At 44.6% G+C, this 26,563-nt stretch overlaps 1 protein-coding gene across 1 annotated transcript in view; it reads right to left on the bottom strand.

Annotated features, from left to right (window-relative positions):
• LOC111980824 (bromodomain-containing protein 4-like) overlaps nt 1-26,563 on the bottom strand; it is a 33,412-nt gene extending 6,849 nt beyond the window's left edge. The window contains 18 exon segments of the mRNA XM_024011832.2: nt 1,389-1,551; nt 2,014-2,120; nt 2,374-2,686; nt 5,229-5,683; nt 6,067-6,286; nt 6,809-7,047; nt 7,315-7,422; nt 7,747-8,126; nt 9,086-9,300; nt 9,645-9,923; nt 10,444-10,572; nt 10,812-11,213; nt 11,681-11,767; nt 11,769-12,070; nt 13,545-13,680; nt 14,025-14,258; nt 16,380-16,809; nt 25,863-26,563. Of these exon segments, the coding sequence (XP_023867600.2) occupies nt 1,389-1,551; nt 2,014-2,120; nt 2,374-2,686; nt 5,229-5,683; nt 6,067-6,286; nt 6,809-7,047; nt 7,315-7,422; nt 7,747-8,126; nt 9,086-9,300; nt 9,645-9,923; nt 10,444-10,572; nt 10,812-11,213; nt 11,681-11,767; nt 11,769-12,070; nt 13,545-13,680; nt 14,025-14,258; nt 16,380-16,809; nt 25,863-25,966 (4,303 nt within the window). The 5' untranslated portion in view covers nt 25,967-26,563.

Raw genomic sequence — 26,563 nt, 5'->3', positions numbered from 1 at the left:
AGCTGACTAGCGATGAGCATTAGCGGCTAACAATTCATTTTAGCCACAACTTGCGAAGAAAAGACAAACTAGCTGTTTGCAGACAGTTAGAGAAACTAACAGTGTAATTACAGAACCTTCGTGGATTTATATTAATAAGCAAAGTGGAAAGGAGCTTTGTTGTATCTGCTGCATTGCCTATGCAGTCTCGTGGTCGAAGCATTAACTTCTTACGGCTGAGATCCCGTTAACTTCTCTAGGATAGGGTGCAGCATTTTCACGTTTGGATGAAAAGCGTGCCCAGATTAACAACAAGTTTATCTTAAAAATGGTGTGAAATACTTGTATATATGTTTGAGGAATTTTAATTCCGAGATTTCTGTTGTTTGAATTTGGCACCCTGCACTTTCACTGGCTGTTGTCAAGTCGATCCCGTTAACCTCTCTGGGATATGTGGGACGGTAGCGTCCCACCTGGCCAACATCCAGTGAAAATGCAGAGCGCCAAATTCAAATAAATTACTATAAAAATTTCACTTTCATAATCACACATACAATATACCAAATTAAAGCTACACTTGTTGTGAATCCAGCCAACGTGTCAGATTTCAAAAATGCTTTACGGCGAAAGCAAACAATGCTATTATCTGAGGATAGCACCCCAGCTAACAATCACAGACCATCATATTTTAACCCTCCCGGCGCGACACAAAACGCAGAAATAAAGATATAATTCATGCCTTACCTTTGACGAGCTTCTTCTGTTGGCACTCCAATATGTCCCATAAACATCACAAATGGTCCTTTTGTTCGATTAATTCCGTCGATATATTTCCAAAATGTCCATTTATTTGGCGCTTTTGATCCAGAAAAACACCGGTTCCAACTTGCACAACGTGACTACAAAATATCTCAAAAGTTACCTGTAAGCTTTGTCCAAACATTTCAAACTACTTTTGTGATACAACTTTTGGTATTTTTTTACGTAAATAATAGATAAAATTGAAGACGGGATGATCTGTGTTCAATACCGGAGGAAAACAATGTGTAGCATGCTTTCTGGTCACGCGCCTCTAACAAACAGTACACTTCACTGGAGCCTCATTCTGAACATGGCTACTTCTTAATTTCTCAAAGGAAAAACCTCAACCAATTTCTAAAGACTGTTGACATCCAGTGGAAGCGATAGGAACTGCAGGAAGGTCCCTTAAAAATCTGGATTACCAATGAAAACACATTGAAAAGAGTGACCTCAAAAAAAAAATCTGAATGGTTTGTCCTCTGGGTTTTGCCTGCCAAATAAGTTCTGTTATAGTCAGACATGATTCAAACCTAACCATAATACTAACCCTAAACCCCAAAATATATGTTTTCCCTTGTGTCAGCAAGGGTCCCCACAGGCGTACTCACTCTGCTGTGTGTGACCTGGTAGAGAGGGCTTGCTGTGGCAATCTGGGTGTTTGTGAGGGTCTTGTCTCATGGCTGGGCTGAAGGGCTCTCCTCCTCTCATCACTGGAGAGGGAGGCAACTTCTCTTCTTTCAAGCCTACCAGGGCCGGGGGCGCACGCTGCTCCTTCAACACACAGCACAAAGCCGGATAGGGTTAAAGGCACATTCTGGAAGATGTTCTGCTGTTCAATGGTCATTTCTATGAATGATATTCACCCATTAAAAAACAGACTTAAGATTGTGGCTTAAATGCTTGCTGTCCCTTCAACAAGCATATAGAAATAGGTTAACGTGTACATTCCCCACACAGAGGCTCTATCGAACTTCACACAGCACAAAAAAGTCAAGACCAGGGATTCAAATAGTATTTGTTTTCACTTAAATATGTTCAGCTTTTGATTGCGCAGGCCTGGAGCGCACTTTTTTTTAGGACTAGTCTATTAACTCCATTGTGCCAGGCAAGCTCAAACAATCCAGCGAAGCTACAGTATTTGAGAGAAAACAAATATTATTTGAATGCACGTTTTCTAAACAGATCCAGATGCAGACTGACAGAAATAGAGACCGACACACACACAATACTCACTTTCTTGGGCTGCAGGTTGTGTGGCGGAGACTGGTGCGTTATGGGGGGATACTGGGGGAGGTGGGGGGAATGCATCATGATGGGGGAGGGGTTCTCCCTTAGGTGCCCTGTAGGCAGAACAGAAAGGGAATGATTAGAAACACCATTTAGTCTGATTCAAATCCTACAGCAGTGTAGCTAACATACCGAAACACACAACGTTCTAAATTGTCTCTTTTGCAGTCACGCTGTATAGATTGCTATTTTATAATAATGTAGTTCCTGAGACACTACACACTTCCAGGTTTGGTGAGATCTGAGGTCTTCTAATAAATTGATCAATCAACCAATTTAATCACTCAATCAACACTTGAGTCTCACCGCTGTTGTATGAATCAGCCTTGATCTGTCGAGGGGAGAGGTGTTGCTGGATGATGTGCTGTGCTTTGGCAGAGGACTGCATGGACCCCTTGTGTTGCCCTGCAGCGGCATGCCTGTCTGACTGACCCGTCTGCTGCGCCACCGGCCCCTGGGAGGGGTAACCCATCTGTGCATGCTGCTGCAGGTGGCGGGCCACCTGGTGCGGGGGTAGGATCTGCTGGGGCTGGCGCGAGGGGAGTGTGGGTTTGGACTGGGGCTGGGGAAGCTGGACTGAAAGCTGGGGTGGCTGAAGAGAGGGTTGGGAGGGCTGGACCTAGGATAGGAGGATAGTATCAATTTAATGTCCCAGAGGGCAAATTTTACTAAGACACACAGTGACTCTGTATAAGAAATAAACAATGTACATTACACACTCAACGTACACAATACAAATATTATAAAAGCATTATGTAGACCCAAAGAAGAGTAGCTCCAAAAGATCCAAATAAACCAGGGCTGACCCCATTTAGTCAACAGGCTATTGGTTGCAAGATTTTTTTTGTCTAACAGTTTATTTTCAAAGTGCACAAGACACCTGTCTGATTTGCGCCCGTCTCGGTGGACTAATCCATTGCGGCAACCACGGGGATGGCACAGTCCATCACTAAGTTATATGTATATGGTTTAAATATGTAAAAAATCTAAATCTAATATTATTTTATAAGAATAATTTTATAAGAAGCTCTCTCGTGTGTTGGATATGGTCGCTGTCAGCGGTTTTTGAAACAAATCTTCAGTGCGCCGTAGAATTGCCGCCTTTCCCTATGTTGCCATGTACATGATGGCAAAAATGAACCAGCATATTGGGATTGAGAACAATGCAGCAAAGGAGGCAGCAGAATAGATGAGGAAACAGCCCTGGCCTTAAGCCCTAGTTTTTTCCCGGGGGGGTGGCTCGGTTGGTTGAGGGGCAGCTCTTGGATGGTTGGTGGCCTGGAGGTTGGGGACTTGGTGGGAGATCTGTTGACGTGCCCTTGGGCGGGGTGCTTGACCCCTCCTGTGGGTCGCTCTGGACGGGAGATGGTTAGATGACTGAAGGTCATGTAAATGTTGAGTGGCTTCACTGCAGGCAGAATGTATTTAAAATATATATATTTTTAAACAATTCCAGACAGAATAACCTAGTGTTTTTTGACGAACTCCAAGGTCCTCTGATAATACTAGTCCCTTGCGAATCGACATCCCTGTGTTTTGAGAAAAATGTCTGTTTGACAGGTGTTGCTCACGGATTGAGGAAGAAAACAACTGATTCGATCAATTGAACGAAGTGCCTATATAGCCTTATTCTACAATGTAGAAAATAGTAAGAATAAAGAAAAACCCTTGAATGAGAAGGTGTGTCTAAACTTTTGACTGGTACTGTATCTAAATAAATAAGAAAAATCTTGCTTCTGCTGAGTGTTTAATAGCCTACTGATTTCAAGAGCACCAAGCCTCATGAAATGGCAAAATGTCAGATAAAAGCCAAATCTGTGAAATTGCTTTTTTAATGTTTGCTATAATAAAGGCGTAACACTTTTCTTGAGTTAGAACAGACTGGTATTACTTATTATTTAGTGTTTACGCTGTCACAAACCGGCAGAAAAATTATATTGTAATCTAACAGCACCTGTTTGTCACGGATAATATGCACGCAGTTCTCGCTCCTATACCCTCCTTTTATTTATCTCCTTCTCCTTATTATTACAATTATTATGATCATCATTATAATAATAAGTAATGTCGTTATCCTTAGTAGGCTTTGTAGAGTAGCCTACAGGACTAAGAGCGCTTCCTGTTTAGTCTTAATACGGTAAATTACTTAGGCCTATATTTTAATATATAGTCTAATGTATCAATCAATCATTTATTCGCTCATGCCATCACACAGCATACGAGACATTCATGCTTTGAAATGAAATCAAGCAGTTTTGTTTTAAAATTAAATAAAGGGAGCTTCGAATAACTAGCCTAAACAAGAAATAAACCGCAATTCACAAATACATGCAACTGTTTTTAGTCCGCTGTAATAAAGGCTTTATATATTATTCGTTAGAAGAGAGTCTCTGGCACACTTATTTAGTGTTGTTTACACTGTCCCAATTGGTCAGAAAAAATTATATTGTAATCTAACAGCAGCTGTTTGGCACACAATACTCACGCAACGCTTGCTCCTATACCCTCCTTTTGTCTGGATCTCCAGTAGTTTCCACAACTCAGTCAAATGTCTTCCACACATCTGACTTCCCCTTTCCCTCCTGAGCAACCAGTAAACATTCTCCCGTTTCAAGTTTATTTTTCACATCATCCGCATCCATTTTGCTGTCGATATTACTGTGTTTATTTTATTTTAACCGATTAATTGATGTGATTATGATAGGCTATAGGTCAGGCCCTATTGGTCACATACATGCGATGCTTACATGTGTCACGTAAAGAGAGCAAGGGTTGAGGGAATAGGGAATGTTTTTCCTAAACAAATTAGGGATTTCGGTAACAGAACTTCTGTCAGAAACAAGTAAGAAACTATACGGCTGTAATGATGTTGCAGCTTCAGCACGGACAGCTCAATAAACACTTGCTGTGCTGTCTTTCGCTGCAGTAGGGAGGAGAGCGAGACAACGTGCGACAGTCACCTATACTCATCAAACAGTGTGCATCAGACAAGCTCAGTGCGTACGTAGTTGGTTTTATTTAAACACATAGGTTGTGTTTGCCTATATATGGAAAAGTTTAAACATTTCAACAAATGGATTGGTCGAAAGAACAGGATGAGTCATTCGACCAATATTATTTTTAGTCGGGGACAGCCCTAAAATATATTACACAATACAGACCTGTACAGACTGCAGGAGGGGAGCCTGGTTCTGTTGTTGTTGGCGAACCTGGAGAGACTGCATGATCTGCTGGGGATTGTGTGGTTGTTGGCCAGGTCTTCCCTGGCTCTGTCCCTGCTGGAGCTGTTGCAGGTAGAGATGCACCTGGCTGAGGGGTAAGGGCGGAATCACCTCCTCATCGTCCTCCAGGAGCATCTGGGGGGGCAGGGAGGACATCAGGCCCTGAGGGGTGAGGGTGGGGGGGGAAAGGGGCCGCTGCTGCAGGGACTGAGGTGGGGCGGGGTGGAGGATGTGGGGCTGGAGGTGGTGCTGCGGTGGAGGGGCTTGTGGCTGGAGCTGTTGTAGTAGTAGGGTTGGCTGGGTCGCTGGTTGCTGCTGCTGGGGGGGTTTGGGAGGTAGAGCTGCTGCCCTGTGGCTGGGTCGAGACGGCTGCTGGGGCAAGGCGTTGTGCAAAGCTACATGTGAAGAGGAGGAAGGGAAACAATGAGAAAAGGTGGTTAGGAGAGTCAGGATGGAAACATCACGATGAAAAAAGTCAAAGGACTGCCTAGTTAATCTAATCGTAGGTCAACAAATTCTTAGAATAAACTTTTAGGAAGCCTTCGGATAACTCAAGACCAGCTTATTGCAGAACTGGGTTCAAATAGTGTTCTTTCGAATACTTATCTTGCATTCGATCGATCCTGCCCAGTGCACCAGATGGGTGTGTTTGGCAAATTATGGACTTTTCCATTGGTCCCATTACACCAGGCAAGCTCAAATCAACCATAGTATTAGAACAAAATACGAAAGACTTTCTGACCTCAGGCAGGTCTGGCTTGAAGAGGCCGGGACTTACCTGGGTTAGGGTTGGGGTGGATGGGGTGCTGGTTGAGAAAGGGGTGCGTCTCCGGGGACACAGGCCCCACTGCCGAGTGAACATTGAGGTGGGGGGGCACGGCAGGCGACGAGGAGTGGTGGTGCTGGGACAGGTGCATGAGGGGCTGCTGGCCGAAGTGGGGCAGCAAATCAAACGTGTTCTCCAGCAGCTGGGAGGACTCCAACGCCGTGACCGTTACCTAGACATTACACACACACACGCACCATCATCATACAATGAACTTCACTGCTGCACTTTTCCAAATGCTTTTTTAGTCAGCTGTAAAGTCCCACTGTACAGTCCCCATCCCTATCCAATCGTATTGGTCGCATACACATAATTAGCAGATGTTATTGCGTGTGTAGCGAAATGCCCCACTACATGGTTTCTATATCGTCTTACTGCTGTATTTAAGTCCTGTAATAAGCTTTTATGAATACAGACAATACAATTCTATCATGTATTATCTTTAAAAACACATAGGAAATAATCATTCAAGCTTTGTGTTTTTATTCTGGATAATTGATCATGTATGCAATGTTAAGTATCTTAAATAAATCCTTTACTTGTGTATTTTCCTACTAGCACTGACTTTTCTGAGGGAACATGTACTTACGACTGCGATATGTGGTTATCTAAATGACCAAATTGTTAAATATGTCTCCGGCTGGAGCAGCCTACTACTTTTAGTTATCTCATAAATTCAATCAATCAATCTTACCGGGGGAGGGGCCATGTAGGTGGCGGGGGAGGGGTTATGGTGCTGTTGTTGCTTCAGGTGGATGCTGGGCTGCAGGACAGGACCCTGGGGGTGAGGGTGGCCATGGGGGTAAGGGTGGCCCTGGGGGTGAGGGTGGCCCTGGGGGAGGGGACCAGCTCCAGACATGGTATGGTGGAGATGGGGCTTCTTCCCTTCGTTGGTCCCGTGGCCTTTCTTCTGTTTCTGTTTAGGAGGGATTCCTGACAAGAGAAGGCAGAGGAGATCCTGACTACTGAATGAAGCTTTCATCTATCAATTCTGAATATGTGATAAAAATATTTTGTTGACCAGAGCCACAATGTGAGATTGTTAAATATTCAAGTATTGACCATGATATAAGCATGAGGTAAATAATATGGGGCACATGTGAAATACCTCAATGTTAAGCTTCAAACCAAAGAAGATAATAAAGGCTTAAAAACAACATTAGAGGAGTGAAATGAGAAGGGCTTGGTGCGTGTCCCTACCCTTCTCCTCATCACTGTCTGAGGAGCTGGAGTCGCTGCTGTCGGAGTCAGAGGAGGAGCTGGCCTTGATCTTGGCGGCCGTCATGGCCTCCATGGTCTTCTCTGCCACTATAGGAGAGGGCGGAACATGACTCGACATCTTCTCAAGACACACTATCTTCCACAAACATGTTTGGTCAACATAAAACTACATTGCTGAGACAAATTTAAAGGAAACCGCTTGGCAAAACGATAAAAAGTGACCTAGGAGCTAAAGGAAAGCTGTGGAAAAGTTATCTTATCAATACTTCGTTATTCATGTTTTGTAACCGTAATTTTGGGATTGATTTGAATGAATTATGCAACATCATTACATTTCAAACTATTTGTAGGGGGTCAGGGAGTTTCTGTTTGGCCACAGGGGGAGGCAAAGATACGCATGTTGAGACTCACCAGGAACCTTCTTCTTGTTCTTGCGGAGGCACGACGACACGTATCTCTCCAGCTCTCTCAGCGTGGACGGCTTGAGCGTCTCGAAGTCTATCTCGATCTCGTCGGGGTTGGAGTTCTTCAGCGAGGGCTCTCTGGACTGGATGATGTGGACCACACGACCCAGCTTGTCACCGGGCAGCTTGTTGATGTCCAGACTCAGCTGCCTCTTCTCCTCATACGACATGGGCTTACCCTTCTCCCCGGGGGCTGCGGCTGCAGCCGGGTCGTCCTCCAGGCCCTCCCCCAAGCCCGACACGGGCTGCAGAGCTGGGGGCTGCAGCACTGCCAGAGGGCCCAGGGCTGCAGAGTGGTTGTTCTTCACCGCAGCTCCCTCCTTCTTACTGCAAGATCAATGCAGAATATATAAACTATCAGTACAATTTCAACTGGAAAAGAATAACCTTTGTCTCTATTCCAATGTCCATACAAGCATACAACTTAGAATGAAGTAGTGAATTCTAATTAGAAGATGGAAGATGGACATTGTAATGTAGCCACAGTAACGTAACATCTCTGTGAAATGCAGAAAGAGCAGAGGCAGAGGGAGAATACAAATCATGTTACCACACTTGCCGTGGAAATGAGACAGAAGCTTCTAAATGGCTTAGAGGATTAACAACAAAACAGCTTCATGGAGTAATTTGACAAAGGCAATCAGTGCTTTGAGATCAGCAACGTTTATAATGTGCCAATACAATCCATGCGCTCAGCAAATTATGTGTCCACTTGAAAATGTCACAGGTCCTGACTTCTGTACACATTTTTTCTTTTACCTGTATTTAACTAGGCAAGTCAGTTAATAACAAATTCTTATTTTCAATGACTGCCTAGGAACAGTGGGTTAACTGCCTTGTTCAGGGGCAGAACGACAGATTTTTACCTTGGCAGCTCGGGATTCGATCTTGCAACCTTTCGGTTACTAGTCCAACGTTCTAACCACTAGGCTACCTGCCACACCAATGCCACACCTAAGACAGAAATTCCCATAGCTGTGTGGGAGAACCAGGCCAGTGCAGTACAGAGGGGTATATGACAAACCAGGACCACTGAGTTAGCCAGCTAACTTCAATAAGCAACCGTAAATAACTTGTGATTTTCTGTTTAATTAAAAAAGCTACATTTAAATATTTTCACCCCTGGTTTTTTTATTATCAATTTGCCCATTTCAAGCTCCTCTTAAAAAAAATAACATATCAAAATATTCAGGCAAGTTAGCTGGCTAACTCCTTGGTCCTGCTTTGTAGCATACCCCTCTTCTCAGCTTGGCTCAGTAGTGTGAAAAAGCTGTTATTGTTCCTACCTGGGTTTCTTGGTCTTCTTGGGCAGGAGCTCCTTGTTGTTGTTGCTGCTGCTGTTGTTCTTGGTCTTCTTGGGGAACTGAATGGCCGGCTCCGGGATCTCCTCTACCGCTCCTTTCCTTTTGTGCTTGTCTTTCTTCTTCTCCTTCTCTTTTCTCTTTGGTTTGCTGGCCTGTGGCTGCGAGAGGGCCGCCAGCTGTTCGTGGACAGCTTTGAGCTGTAACAGACAGACAGGAAACCAATGGTCAAAAAACAATGGATAGTCATTGACTGGACGTCACCAAATATTCCAGGGGTCAGAAAAGACACAGCACACTTCATCCATCTTCAGGGATTCAATTAGATTTTAAACAACTTTATTTATCCATCAAATGTATCACAAATGGATGTTATTAGTGCCAACATAGAAAAGTCAGGAAGAAGATAGTTATGAGGGGGTTATGGTTCATTTCAATAATGTATGATTAAGATAGATGTTACCAGAGAAGCTGGAATCCCTCAATCAGGGGAAAAAATCCAATCCTACTTGCATTCCATGTTGTTGTTTCGGTCTTTCCTCACCTGTTCCTGTAGCTCGGCCAGTCTCTGGGCTCTCTCCTCCTCCAAGTCGTTCGTGGAGGATTCCGACTCAGAAGACGAATCACTGGAGCTGTCCGAGGAGGAAGCGGAGTGTTTGACCGAGGAGGCAGGACCTAGGATGGAAGAGGCAGGGTTTAGGATGGGCGGAGGCTGGGCCTTGATGATGGGAGCGGAGGACTGGAGCATCGCAGGGGCAGGAGCCGAAGCCAACATCTCCTCGGGCTCATCTGGCATCTTGGCGAAGCGCATCTCAAACACGTCCTGTTGGAGAGAGAGAGGGAGGGAGGGAGAGGACATACTCAGTGTCAGAGTCTGGATAGAGAACAGAACTGGGTGGTGTTCAATCGGGCACACCGTAGCAAAACTAGTTGCAATGGAAAAGCAAACATCGGCGTTCTGATTTTGGAAAACTTCAGGAACCTATGAATTTCACTCGGTTTCAAAACGTATTCTCCCTACTGAACAACCCAGATTTCAAAGACATCTGCTGCACCAGTAAAACACAGCAAATAGTTCAGCAAACAGGTACATGAAAAAGTTACAAACAGGTACATGAAAAGGCCTAAGCTCATGTGGGCATTTGTTATGAAATAGATTTTTGTGACTTACATTTATCTCGTATATACCTTAACTGTTTATCTGTCACACGTGAATGTTGCCATTTATATATTTACTATGAATCTTTATCTCAGACTTGCCACAACTTAAGTTCCTTCTGGAAAATGTAAGTAATTAAATATAATTATGAGGGTCTTATTTACCGTGTTAGAAGTGTTATTACCTGTAGTCTGCGTGCCATAGCCACCACCTCGTGGTCGGGTGGGTTGTACTTGTAGCAGTTGGAGAACATTAACCGCACGTCGGCAGCAAACTCCTGGGCGTCTCTGTACTGCCTGTTGTCCAGCTTCAACTACAAACACATCACAACATGTCAATAAAACCACGTCACAATGTTGGAATCCTTTTAGAGTACAAGGGCATCCCTTAGAGAGCTACACTTCTTCAGGCTTTCCTTCCAACCCTAATCCAACATAGGGCTCTGGTCGAATGTACTACAATATGGGCCCTGGTCAAAAGTAGTGTACTATATAAATCGGGAAAAGGGTGCAATTTGGGACACACCCATAATTGTGTTCCATTCAAACCCACCTTGACGGTGGCGAGGTCCATGGGGTGTTTGATGATGTCGTGGTAGTCGTGCAGCCCCAGCATGTCCACGTTTACTGGCTTGTAGAAGGGCCAGGCGTAGGCCGCGTGCTTCTTATGTAACATGTCTCGGACCAAGCTGGAGCAGTTCCGTAGCTGCTCCTGCTGCTTGGGGCTATGAGCCCCTACCCCTGGTCCTCCGGGTCCCCCTAGACCGAGACCTATCCCGAGGCCCAGGTGGTGCTGGGAGTCTGGAGCCTCCTTCTTGATTAGCTTGGTGGGCCTGGCGCTTTCACGCCGCGGCAGCGTCTTCCCCGACTTGGACTCGGCTGGAGAAGACTCACTCAGCTGGTCGTTGGCCGTGGGGGTGGTCGTGTCTGCTTTCCTCTTCTGGCTCTTTCTCTGCTAGAAGGGGGGAAGGGAAGAGGGGGATAGAGAAATTAGGGGCACAGGGAGGGGGACAGAAAGGGGAAGAGGCAGAGTATGAGAGGTGAATGTGATTGTTTTAGATCAGATGCAAAGTAACACATTGTACTTTTGTCAAAAGCATTCTGAACTGCGATTGATTGAGCTTGCTTGGCGCAATGGAACCAATGGAGTAGCCCTAAAAGTGCAAACCATGCCCATTTAGCACTCCAGAGATGTTCAATTAAATGCTCAAAGTATTTAAAGGAACGCAAATACTATTTGAATCAAATACTATTTAAAGAGTCGTACATTATGCATCAAATGGAAGAAAACAGACAAACAGGGAGTGACCACCTCGAAACTCTCATTCATTCTCATTTTCCACTATAATGAACACAACCCAGTTCTGCAAGCGATATACCCTGCACCATACCTGTGCATGCAAAACCCTCCATCTTACTCACTTTGGCCATGGGCACGGGGTTCTGCAGTATGGGGGCAGTGCTCTGGATGGAGGTGGGGGGCAGGGTGGTCTGGGTGGGGGGGGGGAGGCACGGAGGTCATAATAGGGAGCTTAGGGGGGGCCTGGAGAGGTAGGTCCGACGGGCCCAGTGAGTAGGGGGCCCCCAGCTGTGGCGCATGGGCATGGGTGTGGACAGGTAGCGTTGGGGGCACGCGGGAGGGCAGGGCTGGCATGAGGGGCTGAGGAGGTAGAGATGGGGGTCCCTGGTCCTGGGTCTGTTGCTGCACTGGTGGTCCTCTGGTCTGGGGCCCTGGGGAGTGGCTGGAGAAGCCCAGTGTCTGGGGGGTGGTGGACGGAGAATCCATAGTCGGGCCTGGCTTCAAGTTCAGACCTGGGAGGGTGTGAGACACACAGAGAGACAGAACAATGCATGAATGAAATTGAATAAGTACAACTACAAGAAATCTAAGATGTCAATTAAATGATATCCAGCTCAGGGCTCCAGCTATGCATTTGGTTTTTTCTAACTTGCTAGATAAGTGGCTAGATGTCAAGATCAAGCTTCTTGGTTACAGTAGAGATTCAATCCCCTCCTGGAGAAAGATCTAGGGCTCTATAACATCCGCAATACGCAGAATGTGGACGGAAATCACGGAATCCAGACATTAAAACGGAATTCTACAAAATTCTAAAATGCATTGAACTTAGTAAGGAATCAACTAAATGTATTGAAAACGTAGCAATTAGTCTAAGTTTACCATAACAGAGTGCATCATTGATTCGCATTTCTTGCAACTTTCTGAAGAGGCAAGGAGAATTCCCTGTCTGTGTATGTACGGTGCGCGCGTCTACCACTTTGTGCAGCCGTTAGCATGACGCTAATGAAAAGTTCTGGTAGATGGAAAGGCTCCCCAAAAACCTTCTCAATTAAACGTTAACTACAAAGTAGCTTATGCTAACCTGGCAGGATGAAATCATGATTATTTGCATCAATCCAGTGGGTATTTGTTTAGCAAACTCTACCATCACATGTGCCATAACAACACAGCTAAAAACAGCCTCTTGCTGGTGTGCACTGTAATTAAAGGGGTAAGTAAACCCCAAAATGTTACTTTCTCCAATTTTTCCACAGACCTCAAGGTCTCTTGATGTGGTTTAAAAAATAATAATAATAATAATAATATTCATCATCTCCAGCAACACCCCAAAATCAACATGTGAAAATCGTGCATTTCTATGTTTTGCAGTAAAAAGGCAGAGGAACATAAGTGTTTCCAATTACATTGTTGTTGCCTCGTGTGATTTCAACCTATTATGAGTAGGCATTGCATACTAATTGTCTACTAATGTAATTGGAAACACTTCTCTTCCGCTATCCCTGTTGCCAAATTGTTGAGCGTAAAAACACACATTTTTAATTGCGCCCCTTGTGGTAACACCGTATACACGGTATGGTACAAAAACGGTATAAAAATGTGGATACCCCAAACCCTAAATTTAATTAACTTAAATCTATTTTGGTGCCAGTTGGCAACCCATCCCTTAAGGGATTAATTGACACAAACATTATGATGATTCACAGYGATAATTCTTCCTTTTATTTACTATGAAAAGTGGAGGTTACTCACTCGAAACAACATGAAACCCCCCCAAAAAAGTCACAAGATATGACAAAAGACAACCTGAAACCTACTGTGCTGGCTCAGGTATTTCCCTTTCACATTGTCCTTTCGAGCAAAGTTCCAGCAACTATGGTGGACATGTAACCTGGCCAGCACAGCACAGTTCAGTAGGATATTGGAAACCCCAGGCCAGGAGTGTGTATGCGTTTCAGTGTGTCTGTGTGTTTGTGTGCTGTACTCTACCTCCTTCCCGTCGGCCCCGGCCTCGTCCCTTGCCGGTCATGACAGCAATCTCCGTCTCGTCCTGGGGCATCTCAGTAATCTTCTGGAGAAACATCTTCTCCAGYTGCTCAGCCATTAACACTATGTCATCTCCAGGCTGCAGGCATGAGCAGACAGACACTCCATGTTAATACAGTACCAGAAACCAAAGCCTAGACATACCTAGGACCTAGACGTGCACAGACCTAGCACTACCTAGGACCCAGACATACATTTATCTAGCACTACCTAGGAAAAAGCATCCATTCTAAAACAGCGTCCATTCTAAAAGTAAGCTAAACTCTAAATATATGTCTCTGACACTAACTATATGTGGTGTGGTGGTCATGAAATGAACAACCTCGTTCAAATTGTCAGAGTTAGCGGTTCCAAGCCCTTTCTATAGATTATATTTCTATGGTGGTGGTTGACAGCAGCTACGGTGCATTACTGCATCGTTACCTTGTTGTAAATGTAGCAGTTGGTGAACATGGTGTTGAAGTCTTGAATACATTCTTGGGCGTTCCAGTAGTAGCTGTTCTCAAGTCGCTTCTTGATTGTTCCCATATCCATAGGAACTTTAATAATCTTGTAGTAGTCCTGAAANCATTCTTGGGCGTTCCAGTAGTAGCTGTTCTCAAGTCGCTTCTTGATTGTTCCCATATCCATAGGAACTTTAATAATCTTGTAGTAGTCCTGAAAAACATATATATATTTTTAAGTACAATTCAATTAAAACAACACAGTCACAGTCAGACAGAGGAATCTGCCAAGTGTGAATGTTGGGTGCTTGGGTGGCACAGCCACACAGAGAAACACTAGTAGAATCAAACTTTGGGGTGCAGAGTTGTAAGGGCGTGACCTAGAAAAGGGAAAACTAGCAATCCCTGGAAATATTATAGACTGTTCTCTCTGCTACCGCAAAGAAAGAGGTACCAGTGCACAAAGTCTGGAACCAACAGGACCCTTAACAGCTTCTACCCCAAGCCATAAGACAACTAAACAAGACTGCTAAATAGCTAATCAAATGGCTACTCAGACTACCTGCATTTACCCTTTTTTGCACCAACTGTCATGCACTGACTATGGACATACACTGGACTCTACCCACAGACATAACACACACAGCATGCGTACACATGCATATTGACGCCACACACACACTTCTGCTACTGTCTATTATCTATCCCGTTGCACAGTCACTTCACTCCTACCTACACTCTGGCCTGTTTATTAGGTATACCACCCCATTCATGAAAATGGTTCGCTTCTGCAGACAGTGAGTCACGTGGCCGTGGCTTGCTATATAAATCACGAAGACAGGCATCCAGTTACTGTTTGATTGAATGTTAGAATGGTCAAAACGAGTGACCTAAGCAACTTGGAGCGTGGCATGATCATCGGTGCCAGGCGCGCCGGTTCCAGAAACCTCAGAAACAGAGCCGGCTTCCTGGGCTTTTCAAGCGCGACAGTGTCTAGGGTTCACAGAGAATACTGCGACAAAAATATATATATAATCCAGTCAGCGGCAGTCCTGGGTGCGAAAGCAGCTCGTTGACGAGAGGTCATAGGAGAATGACAAGAATCGTGCAAGCTAACAGGCGGTACACAAACAGGTAATTAACAGCGCAGCACAACAGTGGTGGGCAGAACAGCATCTCGGAACGCACAACTCATCGGATGGGCTGTTGCAGCAGACAACCACACAGTGTTCCACTCCTATCAGCTAAAAACAGGAAGTAGCGGCGCCAATGGGCACGCAATCACCAACACTGGACAACCGAAGTGGAAAAACATAGCCTGGTCTGACGAATCCCGGTTCCTGTTGCGTCATGCTGATGGAAGAGTCAGAATTTAGTGTAAGCAGCATGAATCCATGGCCCCATCCTGCATGATGTCAACAGTACAGGCTGGTGGCAGTGGTGTAATATTTTGCTGACACACGTTAGGCCCCTTGATACCAATTGAGCAACGATTCCACGCCCCGAATAATTCAGGCGGTTCTGGAGGTAAACAGGGGTTCGAACCGGTACTAGATGGTGTCCCTAATAAACTGGTCACTGAATGTATATGTACATCGCAACCTTAATTACCTTGTACATCGACTTGGTACTGGTACTCCCTGTATATAGCCATGTAACTTGGACTCATTGTTTCTCGTTATCCATTGTGTATTTATTCCTCGTGTCACTACCCCCCCCCCCAAAAAAAACTTTATTTGTTCTTTATCTTAACTCTGTTAGAAAAGGTCCTGTAACATTAAAATAGTTGGGGGAAAGGACCGTTAAGTAAGCATTTCACTGTTGGTCTACAACTGATTTGATAAATAGAAATGTAATTAATTTGCCTGATGATTCATCCTGAAATTAATTCCACTGCATACATTTAGTCTGAAACTGCCATCCCCAAAGAATTGTGCTGACATCAAAATGATGAAGTTGTACAATACAAATTCATCAACGTCACTAACCAATCAGAGTATCAAAGCCAATAACGGCTCTGGCCCAACCCTTCCGTATCTGGGACCAATCAGAACAGTCATTTTATAAAATGCCAGGGAGAAAAGCAAACCCAAACTCATGGTGGAGAAGAAACACTAGTGAGTGTGGCGTTTGGTCAGAGCGATGTGGATGGGTAGTCAGGATAGAGGTCTAAAGCAGGCTACACTCCAACCCAAACCTGCTCTGAAGACTATTTAGTGAATTCAACTTTGAAATTAAATAAACTTTCAAAGACTATTTTCAGGTCGTACGTTTCTCCTTTTCTAGTCCATATAGCGAGACACAACAGCCAGCCAGGCAGAAACACAACACTCACCGGCAGGTTGAGTTTGACGGCGTCGACGGGTGCCTGGAAGGGCCAGGAGAAGTGGTGCTTCCACAGGGTCTTCAGCACCACCTTCAGCAGGTACTGCAGCTGGTTGGTCTGCCGCTTGGGCTGCGACGGGTTGATGTACTCCGGGGGCGGCGGGTTAAACTCTGGCACGGTTGGTACGTAGCTGGATGGCTGGGGCTGCCCCCCCTGGCTGCTACTACTGCTGCCTGACGAAGACATCTGCACTGTGGTTGCGTCCAGGCCGTCCCCCATTCTTGCAGAGGTGACTAGGGGCGCGGGCACAGTGGCCGGAGCAGGGGTAGGGGTTGGGGCGGCGGTGGCCGCGGGACACCAGTTGTTTAGTCTCGACGCCGGCGCGGACGACTCCACTGAGAGAGCACCGATGATTCCATTGCACTCCTCACTAGGCTCTCTAGGAGAAGAAGGTGGGACAGACAGAGACAGTCATTAGCATCTCTGTCAGACATATAGGGTTGAAAAGCTCCCTCTAATTTACCAGTTAACGGAATCTTCAGTAATTTTGGTAAGTAACAGGTCATCTATGGCAACTTGGGTAATTTATACTTTAATAACTTTTTCATATATTGTATACATTTTTCTATCTGTGCCCATATTGTCCATGAGCTTCTAGTGGATAGACTGTCAGGTTCAAGAGAAAATAGCTCTTCCAACTGTCTTTTTTTCACAACTGCCATCAATTTGGCCCTAAAACATGTACAACAAAGACAGACACTGTAAAAATAAATAAAAGGTGTGTAAAAAAATAAAATTAAAATAAAAGAATGCTGAAACCCTCAATGGTATTCAATAAGTTGATGGTTTACATACTTAGGATAATGTTATACAGCTTAATTTATTTTAATTTTTAAGACGTGATAAAGCCACAGAGGGCCAGAGATAATTACAGACAGCTGTGATTACCTGTAGTACCCAAAAAGGCCACAAGATGTCACCTGATAAAATTGCATATATTCCTTGAACTAACTAAATTAATGGTAGTTTACTGGTAAACTTTGAATGCTTCCAGTAATATACCCTTCCCAACTCTGTGGGTGACTCTGTGGGTGACATGGCTACAGTTGCTAAACTCCTAACGGCAAGGGATGTAACGATTCACCAATATGCATCGGTCCCCGATTCAAAATGTTTAAGATACAAATGGCCGGTTCACGTTGTATTACATTTTCTACCTTCTCAAAATCGAATCTATTGTAACAACTGATGAGTCCTCTCCAGTTTCGAACTGCATGTAAGTGCGTTGACAGCCATTGACCCAACAGTAATTTTGCATGTCGAATAACCCCATGCAATATCAGTAGCCTAGTCAAACCGGGTTCTGTGCACAGCTGACTAACGCGAGGCAGGCGGCCTGTTCTTGCACCTCTGCATGGCACATTCAGCATTCAAATGTCTTCCTTATGGCTCAGCTCAGGAGCTTATATAGTGCATACAGCACAGACATTCACACACACAAACATCAGCTCAGAGGCCCAGCTCATGAGCTCCATCAGCAGCAGATTTGACTTTAGAATGGAAAATGTATGCGTTTATGCAACAAATGTTAGTTAAATTCTGTAGAGGCCATCAGTTCAGTATGCACAGTTTGCGGATAGAGTACTGTAGTTTCCTAAATGTTTAGGGATTTCCCCATTCTACTCAGCGTGTGACATTTTAACCACAAGACAACAGAGATATAACAAAAACCAGGTTTTCCATAGGAACACAACAGTTAGAGCAAATTAAAGTTCATCCACCTCTGGCCTGCTCGCCTCCCTACCTCTGAGGAAGTACAGTTCCCGCTCAGCCCAGTCAAAACTGTTCGCTGCTCTGGCACCCCAATGGTGGAACAAACTCCCTCACGACGCCAGGTCAGCGGAGTCAATCACCACCTTCCGGAGACACCTGAAACCCCACCTCTTTAAGGAATACCTAGGATAGGATAAAGTAATCCTTCTAACCCCCCCCCCCCTTAAAAGAGTTAGATGCACTATTGTAAAGTGGTTGTTCCACTGGATATCATAAGGTGAATGCACCAATTTGTAAGTCGCTCTGGATAAGAGCGTCTGCTAAATGACTTAAATGTAAATGTAAATGTAAAGTAAGACAACTGAGATCATAGCCTATGATTCAAAAAGTAAGCTATTTCATCTAACATATCCAGGAAATGCATAATTTATATTTTGATGTGCAACCTGTCAAACTAGGATCCAGAAATATCAGGTGTACTTTTGCCTCTTCAGAGAACTTGCAGAATCTTTGTGCATATTGACCTAGGCTATATTATTCACAACCTGAGCAAGTACGAACTCAAAAAAACACTGAGATAGATTGCTAACTCTAACTATGATAATGTTGCTATATAGCCATGTAGGCTAATTGATTAATCTATCAGTAAATGTAGGCTACTGTCCTCCAAAGCCTAGCCTACTTGATAGGCTTATTCACTGCGAATGGCGTGCTCTGCGGGCACATCAAAACCATAGGCTACCACACCCTACTCCGGTTGTAAAATGGTGCCATGAACGCAATATTAAAGGGGAGAACTAAAATATATACTCACAGAAAGCTATGACACCTCACTATAACTAATACAGTAGTTGCTTTGAAAACTGTATTTTTCTCCGCAATTGGATTTTTGAGCAACGGTTATATGGTTGTGCTTCTCACGATGCATCTCCCTTCTCCGTGCGCAGCCGGGGAAGGGGTGTGAGTGGCTCGCTCATACAGCAGCCGACAGCGAAACAAGAACAGGCAGACACTTTCATGGCAGGAATCAACATAATGCACAGGCCATTACTGTTGACCAAATAATGGTTTTAAAACAATCTACAGGAACGTTGGGAAACTAAAAACACATAAAAGTACAAACGTATGCTAAATGCTTCGGTAAGAGGAAGGCAATGTGTGTCTGTAATTTTCGGTTTATCATCCCAGCGCTACCATCATGCCCCAAAACCTAACCACAAAAAAACCCTGCGTCATCATCAGCATGATCCCACATTCAATTACCGCACCTAAACTAGATGTGTTCTTTGAGTGGGTGCGTTGCAGGAAGATCAACCATCCCTGTTCTGAGCTCTGATCTTACAGGTTTAAGGGTTCTCCCTAAAGAATGCAAGAGAGGCGTTGCTCTACTTTGTGTAAAAAAAATAAATATATATATATATATAGATATATATATAAGGATTATTTTTGCTCTGGATTGGAGGAAATGGCAGTTACAGGTGTACAAAAATGTCCAAAAGGGGGGCACAGCCCTTAGGTCCTCCCTCCGGCCCTTCATAATAAAAAAAATAAAAAAAAAAAGGCTTTGTCTGTATCTGTCAGTTTGTGTGTCAGGGTTGGGGTTAATTCCATTTAAATTCCTGTCAATTCAAGGACTATACTGAAACTCTAGTTCCAATTCTGGTTTACTTTCTGAATGGACTAGAACTGAAATTGACCCCAACCCTGTGTGTGTGAGAGAGATCAGAGGTGGGTTAGTGGTTAGCCATCGCTGGGGTTTTAGCAGGGCCTGTGTGTGTTGCTGTAATGGTTTATGCGGGTCCCTGGTAAGACACAGACTATCCCATTCCTTGGAAGTCTCTGGTCTCTTTCAGGATGTGGGAGGTTGTGTGTGGTACGTTTGGCATCATCTGGCTGCTGGTGGAACCCAGTGTTCCCATGCCTCCTCTTGCCTCTCCCCTTCTTTTCCTTTCCCCTCCCAGGCTACTATGTCACAAGGCCAGTGTGTTGGAGACAGAGTACAAAGACACAGCAAAGTGTAGCAATGTGCCCAACCATAAAGTATTGATCATGAGGGGTTTTAGTTTAAAACTCTGGCCAGTCACACACACCAGTGTATGGATCTCACTCGAACTAAACACATTCCTGATGAGTCACCTTTCTGAGAAGTTAGCAGTTAACCAAGCACATGATCACTGCCTAGGCCTCCCTGGAGAAAACACACCCACACACTGACTGACCTCTGTATGGGATGACAACAGGAGAGAGGAATGTTAACTTGTCTGCTACTTGCCTTCCCACTCAGGTCAAAGCACTGCCCAAAACAGTTAATTGAACGTTTCTTATAACAGAGTACAAACTTCCTGAATATAATGCTAGACATGTTACAGGACAGAGCTGTTCCTGATGACCAAATTAGCAGCCTGCATTCAGAGACAAAGATCCACATAACTCCCTAGTGGAAAGCAGATTGGGAACAGTGGTGGCTTTGGTACCATGCAACTTTAAAGGAGGGAGAAGCTGGGGCTCCTCTGGCAATACATTTGGGTGGTACAGACAGTGTGTGTTGTACAGTGTGTGCGCTCGACTGAGGTGGCAGTACAAAAGAGGTTGACAGGGACAGACAATAGGACCAAGCAGCAGTAGCAGCAGACATAAGGAAGGAACTGACAGGCCCTCCGCAAAGAACAGGGTCGTGTTCATTGGGGCACGCAACAGAAAACATTTTAAAATGTGTTTGTGTTTGTAATGAAAATTAGCATCTCCTCATTGGACATAATGGACAAATCCAGGACAGTTCCCTCCCTGTTTTAAACAGAAGAACACCACCCAGCTCTTAGACACAGGAGGAGGACAGATATTGGGGAGGTGTCTGTGGCAGGTACAGACTGACAGTTTAGGGACAGACGGGAGGGCTCCCTCTACAGGGACAGAGTGTAGCAATGTGTTCGTTAGGTAGCTTCTAGCTAGCCACAACACCAGGCTGATGCTCCAGCTGGGCCGGGATGCAGTGTTTTCTGGGACTAGGAATCTGCCGACGTATACCAGCACACACAAACAGCACCACCAGATGGTTCACAACAGCCAGGCAACAACGACCAGGGAATCCAGGGACACACACACAGTACAAAGTACACAATTTCTCCGCACTGTGTGCTATTGCTCCACTATTGGGTCTAGTTTAGTGTGATTACTTAAACCCTCAACTAACTGCTGACTGAACCTATTTGACCAGATAAACACAATTAGCTCAGGCAAAGAGGCCACACAAGTCCTGTTGGTTTTCACCAGGTTTTGCTGCAGTTTCCCATGTTTGAAGAAATGTTTATTTAGCTCCCCTCCCTCCCTCCTTTTTTTATTTTTTTTTACACCTCAACTGCATCCCAAATGGCACCCTATTCCTTATGTATTGCACTACTTCTGACCAGTTCAAAAGTAGTGCACTATAGGGAATAGGGTGCCATTTGAGACGTGTTCCCTAATCAGGTCTACTTGGCTCCATTCTCACCTTCCTACTACACATTAGTGACAGAAACACGTTTGGTTTTAATTGGCAAGAGGAACCTTTTCACACTGGTAGTCTATTATATGGATGGGGACCTTATCCAAGATCAGCACTGTCTCCTACTCTGATGCACTTTGTAAATATGACTCAGCAGATGCAGATTCCAACAAGAGTTGACTATAAATGCTGCCGCTGGCTGACTTCCTGCCTACCGGTGTGTGTGCGCGTCTTACCACACACCCCCACTGCTCTCGAACAGTTGACCTTTAACCTGGACATAGATCACCACAGACTGCCGAGGAATGTTGGGAGAGAGGGGAGGAGGCGGCTCTGGTTATCAGGGGCCTAGTCGTAGCCAGGAAATCAGGATCTGTCAGTGACTGTCACTTGAAAAGGGAAATCTTGTCCTAAATGGCACCCTATTCCCTATATAGTGCACTACTTTTTGACTAGCATCACAGGGAATAGGGTGCCATTTGGGACACATACACCTCATGTCAGGTTACAAAATAGATGTACTGTATCTACTAGGCGAATCTATTCCATCTAGAAAGTAAATAATCATTCACGTTTTCCTCCCGAGTTGCGCAGCGATCTAAGGCACTGAATCTCAGTGCTAGAGGCATCACTACAGACACCCTAGTTCAAATCCAGGCTGTACCACAACCGGCCGAGATTGGGAGTCCCATAGGGCTGCACACAATTGGCCCAGCGTCGTCCAGGTTTGGCCGGTGTAGGTCGTCATAGTAAATAAGAATTTGTTCTTAACTGATTTAAAATAAAACATTTAAAAGCACCTGGGGAGGGGAGGTAGCTGCAGCCAGTAGGAAAGTAGCCCAGAGGATCCCAATCTACACAACAGTGCAGTAAGAGACATGCAGCTACAAGTTGGTCCCAAATGGCTAAAAAAGTGGACTACTTGTGACTAAACTGCAAAACACATTTTTAGATAGTTTTTCCGTAAAAATTCCACGTGTGAATTCAAAACGCAGCGGTGCTGCTGCCAGCATTGGTTTGGGTCTCACGGTGCATCCGTTTCAGATGGTTAAGCATTGCACCTGTACTGCTATAACTTTACCTCAATTCCACCTCGCAAAGTTCGCATATCCTTCTCATTTAACTTCACAGTATTGCCAAACAGGACTTCACTGCTGTCACTTGCCTTCCTCTGCCATTTTTCCAGCTTAAACAGTGATGACAGTGGTGGAGAGTAGACTCCAAAAATAATTGATTCCACGACTCCTTGCACGTCAACTCCCAGTGTCAACCACCATTTCTGCCTCTTAACATTCAATCAACTCCTAAGATTCTTTACTTTTGGAACGGAGGAGACTGATTAGTTGCCGTATTTCAGAGAACACTCGCATCTTTCATAGCAAGCTAGCGAGGGACGGAGAGAGGGGAGGGGCACAGTATAGGCAGGTCAGCTACCAGGCAGACAGTCAGAACCGTGCGCTAGACCCAGCAGTCGGCAATCAAAAGTACTCTTCATTCTGGAATTTCATATTTGGACACAAACTGTAGTGAACGTTAGTCATGCCACAAAATCTGAATTTTATCATTACGAAACATTGGATAAATAAACTATTGGTTTGATGATGTTGCGGGAAATACACAGCCTATAGACTAATGGGTCTAGCCTACTTCATTTTAACTCTTTCCGTCAGTCCAAGACGTTGAATCTACAGTATGTTGTGCGTCAGACAGTGGAGTGAACCGTCACATCTTCACCCAGTGGGGGTCCGCAATGGGCACAGCATGCTTTCGGTCAGCCTGGCCAGGATTTAGGCTATGTCTTTGTCCCAAATAACACCCCATTCCCCACATCAGGGATCGTCAACTAGATTCAGCCGGGGGACCATTTTTTTATTGAGCGGATGCTTGAGGGGCCAGAACATAATCACAAACAATTAGTATACTGCAAATTGACCACAAGAAGCCCAAACATATATAATATTTGACTAAAACAATTATTTCAAACCTTGTTATTGCTAAATTAAAATCAATTGGAGGTGATTTCCTAGTGTTTTTATTTCCAACAATGAAAATGCAACAAAAATATTTGGAAACTTGGGGGGCCAAATAAAGCCACTCGCAGGCCACCAGTTGGGGAATCCTGCCTTACATATGGAACTACTGTGGACCAGGGACGCAAACTACCTCACCTCTCACTTCAGCTGAGCACTGCTCTCACCTACGTGCATGCAGGCTCATGCACACATCTGGCATGCCATTCATGGAACACAAACCCACTTTTTTGAGGGGGCCCAACTGAGTCAGAAGCATGCGTCATGTCTGACTGTTCAAAGTCCTTCTCTCTACTGGCTGTGTGTGCTGTGGGGCTCTGTAGAGGCAAGCAGGCTTCCTCTGAGTGACAACACCACACACACGCATGCACACACTAGGGTTGGGCAATATTTGGGGAGACCTATTCCATGATATGCTACTCCAAATATTGCAGATATGATATTATCATTATTATCATCAGCATTGTTGATGACAAAATATTTCCACTGTGCTTATTTATGATAGTATAGTCGCCTTCTCGGGAAGAACATACACATATGACAAAAATAAATAAAGGCTTTATTCATATTGAACATATGTTCTGATAAAACTGCACAGTTTTGATTTGTCAAGTTCAAATATCACCAATACTCAATATTATCATATAGTCTATCAGCCAACCCTAACACACAGACACACACTGCTGCTGGTGACAAGCCTACATTAACCAGGTTGGTTGTGTTTGGTCGAAGTCACAGAACACTGTGGTGAAACACTCCCAGTGACAATCTCCATCTCGGACTGAGCATCTAGGTGCACCAAACACACAGGGTGGTGCTCAACAGGAGTGAAACGTTTCAATACACAAAATAATCTGTTTATAGTGGACAAAAAGCCAGGACGAAGGGGTGAGGAGRACACACACCAAGACTGGAGAGGAGAGAGTGATAACACTCACGTACGAGTCACTGAGTCACTTTGTAAACAAAACACAGAGAACTGGAGATAACGGAACCCCCTTGCTCTCTTTCTCCCTTCCTTCCTCACAGGCTGAACTCACAGGGCCAATTCATTCACCAAAGCATTTCCAGGAATCAGGATACATTACCCCCAAAAAATAGCCCTGCTGCCACAAATACAACCCACTCTCTCTGTAACCCACCCTTCCCCCCCACACCTATCGCCCTTCAGGAGAGTTACTGGCAGAATGGTGGCTAACAATGCAATCCTCTGAACCAATGATTTCCACAGTCTTTCAACTAATAGGCTACTTCAGAGAAAATGACACATTAATAGGTCATATTTGATGTCCACAAACAAAGACCTCTCTCTGTAAACTGGAGCTTTCCATTTCAGTTCCACGTTTTAGATTAGGTGGCCTTAATACAGTACAAATGTAAGCTGTAGGCTTAGTTTATGTACACTGAATAAAATAAAAAAACGCAACATGTGAAGTGTTGGTCCCATGTTTCATGAGCTGAAATTAAAGATCCTAGAAATGTTGCATATGCACAAAAAGCGTATTTCTCTCAAATTTTGTGCACAAATTTGCTTACATCCCTGTTAGCATTTTTACTTAGTCAAGATACGATAATCTATCCACCTGACAGGGGTGGCATATCAAGAAGCTGATTAAACAGCATGATCATTACACAGGTGCACCTTGTGGTGGGGACAATAAAAGGCAACTAAAAGGTCACAACACAATGCCACAAATGTCAAATGTTGACATTTGTGAGCGTGCAATTGGCATGCTGACTGCAGGAATGTCCACCAGAGCTGTTGCCAGATAAATTTATGTTCATTTCTCTTATGGTAGAGAATTTGTTAGCACGTCCAACCGGCCTCACAACCGCAGACCACTTGTATGGCGTCGGGTTGGCAACCGGTTTGCTGATGTCAACGTTGTGAACAGAGTGCCCCATGGTAGCAGTGGGGTTATAAGCAGGTATAAGCTAAGGACAAAAAACACAATTGCATGTTGTCGATGGCAATTTTAATGCACAGAAATACCGTGAGTGAGATCCTGAGACCCATTTTTTTTTTTTAAAGGTATCTATGACCAGCAGATGCATGTGTGTTCCCAGTTACGTGAAATCCATAAGTTTAGGGCCTAATGATTTTATTTAAATTGACTGATTTCCTCCAATCAACTGTAACTCAGTAAAATCTTGAATGGGAAACATGAAGGAATATTATTTTTTAAATCTCTATCGGCCAAACGTTACCTTTTCACAGAGACAGAAGAATAATGTGAAATTTTTTCCAAGAGGGCATCCAGAGTCTGAAAATCCAGCAGATCGTTAGATTTAGCATGCATCTTGTAATCCATCTAGAAGCTTCCCTCAACACAAAGCAAAAAAAGAAAAGAGGAGAAGTTTGGCTCCCTTTCTCACAAATACAGGAAGAGAGAAATCGGTTCTTTTCAAGGTTCCAATATAAATCCGTTTCACAAAATCCATTAACAATAATCCACACACGAATAATCCAAAGATCCAGGTTTAAGTGAGGGGTATTCCTTGAAAAAAACAACACAAAAAAAACAAAACAGAAAAGGGCCAGGGAGCGGGGTAAGATTGAGCCTGTTGAGGCCTGGCTGGAGCCGGCTGGCTGAGTTAGCTGTGTGTGCCGGTCTCCTTCGCTCAACCCCCTCCCCCTCTCAGCAGCAATACAACGGCCCAGTAGCCACAGGCTCCTCGCCCCATTGTGTGTCCACCCCGGGCCTCCCCCCTCACAAGCAGTAAGAGTGAGAAAGGAAGGAGAGAGCTCCGGTAAAAAAAAAATATCCAGGAGGAGAGTTTGCTTCTTTCCTTTCTCTCGTAGCTCTTCTCTCTCTCAAACACACACACACACAGCAAGCGGCGTGCGGTGGTTATTCAACGCTGAAAATGGCTTGGCTGTTTCGCTTCCTCATTGAGCGCTAGTCTCA

This window comes from Salvelinus sp. IW2-2015, linkage group LG20 (genome assembly GCF_002910315.2).
Source record: "Salvelinus sp. IW2-2015 linkage group LG20, ASM291031v2, whole genome shotgun sequence".
NCBI lineage: Eukaryota > Metazoa > Chordata > Actinopteri > Salmoniformes > Salmonidae > Salvelinus > Salvelinus sp. IW2-2015.
This window is presented reverse-complemented; position numbering and strand designations above follow the sequence as displayed.